The following is a 12,290-nucleotide window of genomic DNA, read 5'->3' on the forward strand; positions in this document are numbered from 1 at the left end:
CGGTTTATGAGTTTGGCACATGTAAGTGTGGATCTGTCATCACATGATTGTAGGAGACTATAAACGGATAACTGATAACAAATGAGACACATTAAGAAATCTAAAACTTGCAAGTGATGAACTTTTAAAAGTGTTGGCGAGGCACTTTAATTGCACTCATTGAATTGAAATAAAATGCTAAAACACTTATAAAGTATTTATCATTTTCCCTGCAGCATCATTACATGGGTGAACTAAGATTTCACTCCTTCAAAATGGCTTATTGCAACAGATTTTAGTATCAACCACCCCGGGGGTCTACTTTCAAAGCCATTTCCTTTCTAAATAACGCTCCTCACCTCTGTTAGTCTCTAGATCCATTAGGGTACTATGTGTTTTTTTTGTGCTGACGCAAAAAAGGGGCCAAACCTGGGCCAAAAACGCCTGTGGCAGACCCTCGCTTTCATTATTACACCATCCCGAACTCTGTGTCCGGCCCACGCCGAGGTCACTGGTTTTTGCAGTCAGCTGAAGGTTGGCCTGGTCGCGAGAGCGTGCAGCTCCTCCGTGTGTGTCTAATTATAACCATTAGAACATTGATACACCCACTAATTACCCAGTGTGCTCAGCTCGAGATCAGCCAATCAGAAGGTCCATTCACCACCTGCCTCTAGATTATTGGATTAACTGGGCAAAAGTTGTGTTTCATTGTGTTAGGGCTTTCATTGGACCGTTTTAGTGATAATTGGGTGATGAATGCACAGATGGTGGCCCATCTCGATGAACTCTGGTCAAGAGGTAAATTTTTGGAGCTGTTCTTTAGTGGACAAATCAATCACAATCAGTAATTTTTCCTCATCCTATCTTTCACTTTAAGACTAACCAATTCCTTTCTTAAAAAAACGAAGAAACACCCCGCTAAATCTCCCCCTAGTCCCACACTCTTTCTGATGGTGGCCTTCCCAGAGCTCTTTAGATCGGTCACAGTGATCTAATTGTTTATTCTGCCTCATCAAGAACGTTCTGTGTTAGAAGAGCTCTAAGGCCCTATTTTAACGATCTAAGTGCATGGTCTAAAGCGCACGGCGCAAGTTCACTTAGGGCGTGTCCGAATCCACTTTTGCTAGTTTAACGACGGGAAAAATGGTCGGCGCGCCAGGCACATGGTCTAAAAGGGTTGTCCCTATTCTCTTAATGAGTAATGGGTGTGTTTTGGGATTTGCGTGCGTTAAACCAATCAGAGTCTCATCTCCCTTTCCCTTTAAATGCCAGTTGCGCTTGCGCCATGGCAGATTCGCTATTTACATGACGGAATTTGATAGTGGAAAGACCGAAGCCGTCTCCAGAGCACAAACGGAACTGCTCGTGTGCGAGGTAAAAGTGCGCAAGCAGACCATCTACGGGACAAGCCAGATTCCACCATATCTTTATGTACACAATAATAATCTTTTACATTGTAATCCTTTTATTTTTTATATTTGGCATGTTTGTGTGCTGCTGTGCGTCCCTGTGTGTTTAATAAGCAGAGTGTATGCGCGTTGTGGACCCGCCTATAGGCACACATTACTAACGCTCTCTTTAAATAAAATAAAAAAATCTTGCACCATTGATTTTAGACCAGGTTTCAGTTGGTCAATGGCGCAGTCTGTCGCCTCAAAATAGCAATGCGCCAACAATGCACCAAAATACACTCCTCGTTTTCAGACCAGCACACCCATGGGCGCGCAAATGCATTTGCTATTTAAACAACGTGGCGCAGGACGTGAAAATGATAACTGCGTCGGACTGAAATTAGCAAAAAACACTTGCATCGCGCTTGGTGCTGCATTGCGCCGAGTGTAAGATAGGGCCCTTAGTGTGTTTGCAGTCTAAATGAGTGCAAAATCGGCTGTTGTCAAACCTTAGGAAAGCTTAAAAGACTCTGTTGAAGCAGTTTGTACAAATGACAGTAAATCATTCTCGTTTCTTTTATATTAGGCAGCGAGCTGTCCGTTTCAATGCTGCAAATGCCAGAAAAGAGCTCATGATGAGGGAAGAAGGTTACATTTGATGAGAGCTCTGAAAATAATGCCATATTTCCATTGTTCTGCCTGTTCAATGTTGCCCTGGCAACCAACACCCACCATCTGTGCTAGGCTGGACCTCCTCAACCTATCGTCCGATTTCTCACTTTTTCCCCCTGCCTTTTCTTTCCTTCTCTAGTCTCCTTCTGCAATTCATGAAATTTTCATCCTCCTGCGAGGCGCGTCAGGTTTGTAAATTGTCGTTGGCATCAAAAAGACATGATGGCTGATTGCTGTTCGGAGTCTCCCGCAGGTGAGCACATAGGTGTCCGATAAGCTGCAAACTGCAAGCTTCTGCCCAGACCGTGTCCCGTCCAATAGCAGGACAAGCACGCAAAGCGTGATTTCAACAGAGCGAACCTCATTTAGCACCGTTCAACCCCGGCGTCCATTACCACACTGGGCAGGTAGCAGATGGAGAATATTAGGCTAATGATTAAATGAAGCTGGCGGAAATTTTCTGATGGTTTCACTTGCTACAGCAAATGCGCTCAATCATTACTCATTCAGCGCTCAGAATTTGCTTTGAGGTTTTGGAATAGCTGGGCATTTGGCACGGTTTCAGGAAGGTATTATTCATGCTTGGGCATTCTCAGCCTGAGATGCAGGATCTGCAAAATCCACGGATCTATTTCAGACTTCACGAGAATGAGACCACTTAACCGCCTGACTCATCTTTGAAGACATGTAAGACCCGTCATACACCTTTCATACAGTTCTCCCACATACACACAGACGCCTATTCATTTCACACTCTCAAGGCTGAGTGTTGTAAAAGAGTAAGAGTAAAAGAGTTGCTCATTTTCACTTCCCTTTTGTCAAAGCCATCTGTGATGCGAATCTTCAGTTACTGCAGATATTAAAGCAGTCGATTTAAGGTTGAAATTCAATTAGATGTGGCAAAATAATCAGTTTTTAAGCCTAATATCATTCCTAATTTGTATAATTACATTCTAGGCCGTACAATAACATTTCTGATGGATAGACACCTATCTTGTTAACCAAGTTTGTTATGAGAGCTGAATGTTGTGTTCGGTTTCTCCACTCCTAATGTAAGGCTAGAATTCTAACCAAATAATCCTTCCAGGACTTGTCCTCTCCGTGGGAGCCAACCCGGTGTTATATGACGGCCAGGGGTCAGTAAGGCCGCGTGTTTGTGTATGTGTCTGTGTGTGCGAGGGTAAGGTGCGTGATTCCCGAGGGCAGCTGAATAAACAGCATGACCTTCAGATGGTCCACGGTGTTACTTCTGCAGCCAGGTGCACTATAGGAGCTCTGATGTAATCTCCATAACATGGCTCTTATTTTATGGCAGCTCCTGTCTAGGATAGCTATGATACTCTGGTTTGAATGTTTACATGTGTCAAAAAATGATTGTCGGCTACAAACTCCTCAAGCGAGGAGCTTTACAGGCAGCAGAACATGACAGTCCTCAGTGAAAACGCCAAAAAACAAGATAACAGACGTTCACTAGACAACATTCACCAATCAGACACTGGAGTTGATGTTCCGGGATGAAGGTTTGAGGAGCGAGCAGCTGGCACCTTCTGTTTATTTTCCTCTTTTCTCTTTGGTGATGGACGACGGAACCGTTTATCATTCATTATTTCTCACTTTACCTATATTGCTCTTTTGTTTTGGCTTCTCTGTCATTAAAGAGTCATTCAGTTGGTAATGAAATCTCATTTTAGGAGGGAAACTTTGTTACCTCAAGTTTCATAAGTGCTTAATGTGGTTAGGAAGCCCAGATGAAGACAGCAGTCTCTTACTCGCTTTGGAATTTGGCTGATATGAAGAGCCTGAGACAGTGAAGATGTCTCCGTGTATAACACGCTGGCTTATGGCTGTCATCACCATTTGAAAGTAATGGTAAAACAGTCCCAGAATATAATTTTGCCTGCTTCTGCTCACTGCATGATGGAGAACTAGCGGCAGATTTTTAATATACCTTTCATTGTTCATTCGGTAAAGGAGGATCATTTTGTTTTTTAGCTATTTACGTTGCAGGAGTTTCCCAGGGGACTAATTTAGTCTGCACTGTTTATATCCATGTGGCTATCAAAAGAGAATCATGCCGTAATCATTCTGAATGGTTTTGTAAAGCTCAAAATGTTTGAGGTACTGTATGTGGTAGCTTTTTTTTGTTGTTGTCTTTTTTTGTGGAGCTTATTCGGGGGTGATGCCGATGCAGGTTTTTTTTTTTTTTTTTTTGGAAGGTTGATAGGTGACAGGAGTACACCATTACAATAAAAACAGGGTTACATGTTTCTACAGGCACATTTTGACCATGAAATAAAATACAGTACAAGACAAAATACAAAGTGGTTATCTACTCATTTTGAGACCTTACTGTAATATGTGTCCAGAACTCTTCCCAAGGAGACAACTCCTCCCAATGCAGCTTTTTAAATAAATAGATTAAAATATATATATATATATATATATTATTCAGTTAATTATGTATATTTTATTTGGCAGCTGACCCATCGCCGTGACACAGTATGTCTTATTGAACAGCCTGTACTGTCCCTCACAGCTTCATTTTCATTCAAGTCATTAAATATGCCGTCTACCCTGACTAAGGTCCATGTTGCTCAAAACAGCTGCTCCCAGCTGTTGAGCCCGCAAAACCATTTAAATAACTGCACATCAAGAATGTCTTATAATTCCCAACCAAGCTCCAAAAGTTATTGCACAGAGTCTTTAAACCAGGAGGGAAATGTGTCCCAGTGGGCCACATACCACTGTAGCACATTTAGTACGAAAAAATCTGGATTTCACGGACTGAATACTTAATTTACTGCCATGAGATACTTAGAAAATAATGGGTTTAATGTTTCTAAATTTCCTAACTTGTTTACTGATCCTCAGACATGCTTTTTCCAAATAACATGATGCCTCTTCCTGTTTTCCCAGCTTTCTCCTTTTTTTAAAGGCGAGGCATGAGGGGTCAGAATTAAAGAAGGGGGGCAGTATAATACTGTAGGCACGTTAAAGGAATATGGTACACTTTGGTGTCCTAGTTTTAAACTCATAAAATGTCTTTTAAAAATTGCAATTTTAGCCTGTTCCACTATTAGGTCTTGACCTTCTTGATAGATTCGATAGAATATTAACTCAATTCTATAGAATATTAACTAATTTTACCAAAAATTTCATCAGAAACCTGTTTGATTTATTTTTATTTTATAGTAGATTTAATGTTTATTTCTACAAAATATTTTAACTCTTTCCCCACCAGCGTTTTTTTTCAAAGTTGCCAGCCATTTGCAAATTTTTTATAATTTTCACGAAAGTTTCATGGCCCCCAGAATATTTTGTTGTATGAATATCCGAATAAGCATTAGATCAAAAGAAAGAACAGACCCTCTGCTTTTAAACAAACAAATATGCATTTCTTTTTTATCAACACTTGAATGTGGGTAAGTTTCATAAAAAAGCAACATTTTGAGCAAAAAGCTGAGAAGATCGAGTTTTTGTCCTACTACGTCTAGATGGGATTCAGAACGATAATCAAAACATAGATGGAGTAGATCAAGTCCATCAACACCCCCAAAGCTGCACAGTCCTATAGCTCATCCTCGGTGGACATTTCATTCATTAGGCAGTTTTGATTTATATGCTGTTTAATGTTGATGATCGTGTTATTTTACATATGCTTACATATGATATCGCTTGTTTCTGCTTCTTCTTCGCCTGTGTTTTGATCAGGAGATTCAGTACTCTTTCAGAAGACCCACTTTACCCCCTACCGTATAACAGTGAAAACACAAAAAGCCGTAAATTCGACACAAATGCATTTGCTATTTAAACAACATGGCCCACAACGTGAAAATTATAACTGCCCTGGGGTGAAACTAGCAAAAAAAAACGCCGGGTGTATGATAGGGCCCATATTCTATAGAATATTAACTAATTGGAATTTTACCAGAAATGTCCCACATTTATAACACAAACCTTGTTTATATATTTTTATTTTATTATAGATGTTTATTTAATGTTAATTTTTAGGAAGAAAATGGCTTTAAAATATTATTTAAAAAAATGGGAAAACCTATAGAAAATAAAACGGCTCTTTTGAGGTTAACATTCAATATTTTCTGAAGTTCAAGGACCTCCATACACTGACCATTTAAAAAAAAGAAAGAAAGAAAGAAAGAAAGAAAAGAAAGTGTTTCAGGCCCTATTTTGTACCCTGCTCAAGTGAAATGGACAGTGCCACTGGTTTCCCCAGCTGTTGCTCGTATTCACATTTGTCACCCCACTAGGCCTCTTGTGTCCTTCCGTCCCTATAGCCTCATAAAAACTGTGGGCTATGTTTTTTGTATTAGCTTGTTGGAGGACTATAGGTTTGAGAACATGAAAGATTAATTGTTAATGTTCTGGACTTGAGGTGAGCTGGCAGAACCAGGTGGAGGCAGCCACCGCATGCAGTAAAGCTGATAATCTCCAGCAGTAATGATGATTTTGGCCTTCACTGGCCTCCAATTTGCAAACACACACATACACACACTGCTTATCTGAGACTGTTTAGGCTGTGACGTCACAGCCAATGATATGTGAATGTTTGACTGAGAGGGTCAGGAGGGAGTGCGTGCATCCAGACGCCCAGTTGTCCCGCTGGATGGGTGGTCACAGCTTTGGAGAGATTAAGAGGATGCTGATGATTTTTGGAATGCCTGTTTTCTTGCCCTCCAGGTCTTCAGGAAACCCTCCCTTAGTGGGAAGCCAGACCACAGCGAAAGAGTGCGCTTTTCATCAAGGGCATTCAGACTGATGTTTTCCACATTCAGTGGGAGTAAAGCAATACGTGTGAAACACATACACAGGCCGTCTTGCACTAAAAGTAGCTAATTGATACTGCAGAGAGCCGTCAGACGGGAAGCTTGTTCACGGACACGTCGTACACGTAAATAAGTTAATGGGGATGGTCTGGAAAGTAGAACACAACGATCCAGGCTCCTTAAGACATCTGGCATGCCGAGGCTGTCATTGATACTAGCCTGAGGTATGACGAGAATGGGAAGGAGGGGAAGGAAGACAGCTGATTCGGCACTACAGCAAAACCAGACGATAGTACTGATATAAAACTAAAATATATACACTACCATTCAAAAGTTTGGGGTCAGTTAGATTATAAGTGGATTAAAAGTGACAGGAAAGACATTTATAATGTTACAAATAACTCTTTTAAACTTTATAATCATCAAAGAGAGTGTGGAAGGAAGACAGCTGATTCGGCAGTCAAGCGCGAACGGGCGGTCGTACTGCCCTCTGCCTGATTTTGTCTTCGTTCTCGTTCTCATCGGCCTCAATCTGCCCGTTTTTCAGCCGAGGAGTAATGTAACTGCCAGCTAAAGCCTCTGGAACTCTGTGTTCAGGGCACAGCAGCGCAAGAGCCGTAAAAATGCGAATTGTGCTATGAAATGTGAACCCTTGCTGAATTATGGCGCAGTGTCTCGCCTTACAGCGGAGAATATACCCTAATCAGCCAGTGTGAGGAAACCAGAGATGGCCGACTGTCTACTGTCTCCAGGGACCCTGACCGCATGTCAGTCCCTGTCCCAGACTTTGTATGTGCTTGAGACGTGTTAAAATGTTTATGTTGCAGGTCCTTGGTATGTCACGCTTGCCTCAGCACATGTAACACAGGATCATGATACTGGGACTCACTCACTCTCTCCCTCCCTCCCTCCGTCTCTTCTCACTCTTCACAAAATGCCACTGGTCGGATTAGGGGTTACTGTATTATCTGTTCAACCTCAGGCACCTTATCCCTGCAGCATTTTAGCGTACAACCTGCAGATCCAACTCTTTAAGCTCCTAGTGATTGGCTACATTGCTCAACACGCAAAAGCGCATTGTAAATAGAAACCTTTGATGCTTTCCAGAGCGCAAACACAGATACGCACTGGATCATTTGCCAAATCACCAATATGCTATTATTAGGGGGGGAAAAAATATCCTAGACCAGCAGTTATGAGCAGCTTTCCCTCTAAAAGTGATCAGAAGCAGTAGCAGGTAGTGTTTTGAGTGAGCAACTCCAGTCGTCCAGGGGAAGACTCAGCCTTACACACACTCTGCCTATGATTATTTTCCTTCGTTGTTCTTTTTGTTGGATTTTGTTGTTTTCATAAAAATTTTGGAAACAAAAAATATCTTAATTGTCAAATTATTTTTATCCCCATGTATTGTAAAATGATATAAAGAGTAGGCACTAAGGTCCACCCTGTTTGACATAGGCCCACTCATTTAAAGATTTCTGGCCTCGTCACTGATAGGTAGCTACTTTTTAAGGTAGCATTCTAACTAAAAGAGAAACTCAAGTGATTAATTCGAAGCATTCTTCATAGGTTCCTTCATAGGTAACGATCACTCACTTGCTTAATGCAAACAGTGTTCGTTATGTGGTCAATGATCCAGACTCCTGAAGAGCTTGAAACAGCTAAAATCATGTTCATCATGGAAAGTCATGCTTACACTGACCATCTCCTTCCAGATCCTAACTTTATTTCCTTTAACTTTCCTGTCTTGCAGAAGAGCACCAGTCGAACCTATTGAGTATCCAGTGCAGCCATGGGCCGGACACAGGGACCCCTCGCACTACCCAAACCAACAGTCAGGCTACCACCCCAGCTACCTTCCCAGGGATAACTACCCTCACCCGGTGGACCCTCGGCAGAACGACTCGGGGTTCTATCACCCTCCTCCGCAGCAGAGAGGCCCCCTCCGGCAGGATGTGCCCCCTTCTCCCACCATACCCCTCCGAGGCCCTCGCTTCGAGACCATGAACCGCGGGGGCTACCGCAACAGCAGCCCAGAGCGCTACGCGTACGGAGAGGCACGACACTCAGACCCGAGACAGAAGAGTCCAATGACGGCAGCTGTTTAACCTCACCATTTGTTTTTTACCTTGTGTACGATGTTTCTAGAGCAAGCACCAGTGCGCCCACCATTTTGGACAGGTGTTTACGTGTTTTTTACTAACAATTTTGCTGAGTAATATCCGTCTTAATAGCCAAAGCTACATATTAGCATTGATTCACATGTAGCTCAGTCCCACTCAGACGGTCCCTCCATATGTTTTTGTGTTTGTAGGCTAAATGTTGGCCTTAAAATGATCGGCTAGATCCAGTTATAAACACATTCCAGCACCATTTTTTATTGGCACATTATCGTACAATCTTTACAATGGTAATTTGAAACTGTGGTATATTTATACTAATGTTTGTCTGCTTGCACGTTTAAGGATGAAAGGGCGTTATTTTAGAGCACTCCATATACTCTATTTGAATTTAGTTTTCTATTACGGAAGGATATTAAGCCACTGTATGAGATGCAAAACAACGTGTCACTATGAACTGCAGCTTAGAATATTAACTTTTTTACACAGATTTGATCATGCATAACAGAAAGTACAACTATTTCATTCTATTTCATACTATTTTAGTAAGTCTGGAATATTATGTGAAAAATACCACAGTACATCCTAGCACTCATGATAATTGTCCTGAATGTGAAGTCATATAAACAGAGGAAGATGAAGAAAAAGAGGTTGTTTTTCAGGAAAAGGAAAGGAGAGTCAAAAGAACCTCTGACACAGAGGAAGGATGAGAACCGCACGTCTTCCTGGGCTTTCAGTGTTCCCACCTGAATCCATACCTATGAATGGGCTGCCTGCCTTTTTATCCCACAAAAATGTGGTTTGTTTTAAGATTCTTTTCTTTTTTGATGGTATTTCATGTTTAATGATTTCACATGTATTTTTGGTACAAAAAAAAACTCTCTCTGCATTCAGAGTTCAGGCAAAATAATAAATAAAAGTATTATTGAATGCGATAATCATGTGAACCTTCTATGTAACTTTTTACAAAACAGAATGATCTGTGCACCTAGTATCACTTTATACATTAATACTATGTACAAAATGTTGTCGTTTATATAACACATTTTCAATAAATATGCATTTTAAACAATTAGTCGCCATAGTTGTCATTTTAAAACTTTGAAACTTACCTCTAGCTGCATGTCTGAGGAGGAGAATCACTGAACTAGATGAATAGTCCTCCAGTATGATTCAATTTTATCTCCCAGCCCCCTGTTAAAAACTATACCTGCATGTGTGATAATAGATGGCTGCAAATTAACACAGCAGTAATTATCAATTAAGATGAAGAGGTGATATGCATCTGTGATTACGGCCCAATTTTTAAATTTGAGATGAAATTCAGGCTATTGGAGAATGAAGAGTTTTGTGTGATAATTACAAAGGCCGCACACCACATTATCTGCTCGGGATTAATTAGAGCTCTGAGCAGAAGAGGAATGAGAATGAGAGAAAGAGACATTAGTGTATGTATCGGCATTTTCTGAATGAAGTCATATCAGACCACTAGCGGCATCAAATGACATTACAAAACATAAATGTTTTTAAGCAGGTTTCACAACCACAATCCCTTTTCCATCCCAAATTCACGCCATTGGCTGAGCAATAAATTGTCAACTCAAGGTCAATGAAACAACCAAGCAGTACCAAAAACACTACAGTATGTTCAATTGTCGAGAAAATCAACATACACGACTTAGTATTGCATTAAAATGGAAAGATGAAAGAAAAAATTGGACACCTTGACTTTTAAAAGTCTCACTATTGGTTATGGACACATTCACCTTAAAGGATGATTCCGGTATTTAGCACTTTGAGTCTCTTTTCTGGTTTGTTTTGGATGAACTAGAGTGGTGGACACAGAAATTTTGATGATGGGTCCGGTCTCGCCTTTTTGACTCGTTTAGAATCGCCTTTGACTGCTTCAGAGTGGCTGGCTACGGGCATGCACGAACATGTCCTTAAAACAACCCTTAACGTTCATTTTCAAAACTGTGCAACTCACTGAGCGGTTAGTGATGTTCGTTGATGTTCCAAAACAAGTAGTGTAGTGAAATACAGTTTCTGTCGTGTTTTATTTGGCATTTTGTAAAATCCCATTGATTTCTGTTGGAGGACTCATTGCTCGTTGATATTACTGCGCTACCGGAAACGGAAAAGACGCTTCAGACTCAAATATCAAGCGGAAGTTTATACGCGGTTGTGAGGTATCTGAAAAAATAGTTCCACTGTAGCAAATAACACGGATTGAAATCATACATTGCGCCGATATATTTGTTTTTAATCATCAGCGAACACCACTAACCACTCGGTGAGTTGCACAGTTTTGAAAACGAACGTTAAGGGTTGTTTAAGGACATGTTCGTGCATGCCCGTAGCCAGCCACTCTGAAGCGGTCAAAGGTGATTCTAAAATAGTCAAAAAGTCGAGACAGGACCCATCATCAAATTTTCTGTGTCCACCACTCTAGTTCATCCAAAACAAACCAGAAAAGAGACTCAAAGTGCTAAATACCGGAATTATCCTTTAAGATTTCAGAGCCAAGTGCAAATATACAACTGAAAAATTATTCGTATTCTTTATAAGTTGTTGGTTAAAAACATTGTCTAAAATGCTTTGGCAAAAATATGCAATAAAATTAAATAAACATTGTCATTGTCTTCTCGTCCTCAAGTTGTTCAGACTTGTAGAACATAAAAAGTTTTTTTACAACATTACGGCAGTTAAAAGAAAGGAAGATGTCCCTCCGCTCTGCAGCTATATTGGAATCCCTAATGCAGCAATAATAATAAAGTACGGTATACAAAGATCTACATGTTTATACACAAAAATGACAATGTACATAACAACCTTGGACCCTGATCATTTCTTAACCCACCCTCCCTTCAAAATCAGATCTAAATCCTTAACAAATCTGTAACATCGTTATAGCTGTGGTGTGGACTATTCTTTAATATTGAGAACTATTTTTATATCTTGATCATTATCTTTATAGTAAGCCTTAATGGGCCTTATGCTGCCTTCACGTGCTATCGGAATCATCGTAAATTCTAGTTTCCTAGTTAAAAAATTGGACATGAATGCCCTCTCACATCACAATTTGAATGCAATGTTCTCATGATCACAAGTAATCATCTCGATAGCACGTGAAGGCAGCATTAACTCGTGCATGGTGTGTGTTGTCTGAGCGAGCAGGGTGTGCAGAGGAATGGAAATAGGCTACATATGTTGACACATTATTGATTGAACATTTTATGGTCAGACTACACCTTCCACAGAAGATACATTTAGACCACTTACCTTAGTGATTGCTATCAGGACATCCACATAAGTGAAGAGACTTTAAACCAGCATAACAAAAA

General features: G+C 40.6%; 1 protein-coding gene across 3 annotated transcripts in view; it reads left to right on the top strand.

The window, feature by feature from the left end:
- pard3bb (par-3 family cell polarity regulator beta b) overlaps positions 1-10,020 on the top strand; it is a 325,627-nt gene extending 315,607 nt beyond the window's left edge. The window contains exon 23 of one of the 3 annotated variants that reach the window (XM_084121943.1): positions 8,580-10,020. In XM_084121943.1, coding sequence (XP_083978069.1) covers positions 8,580-8,934 — 355 coding nt within the window. In that variant the 3' untranslated portion in view covers positions 8,935-10,020. The remainder of the gene's footprint in view (positions 1-8,579) is intronic. The other 2 variants (XM_084121945.1, XM_084121944.1) reach the window with 2 other exon arrangements.
- Positions 10,021-12,290: the final 2,270 nt, after the last annotated feature.

This window comes from Abramis brama, assembly GCF_963993115.1.
Source record: "Abramis brama genome assembly, chromosome: 8".
Lineage (NCBI taxonomy): Eukaryota > Metazoa > Chordata > Actinopteri > Cypriniformes > Leuciscidae > Abramis > Abramis brama.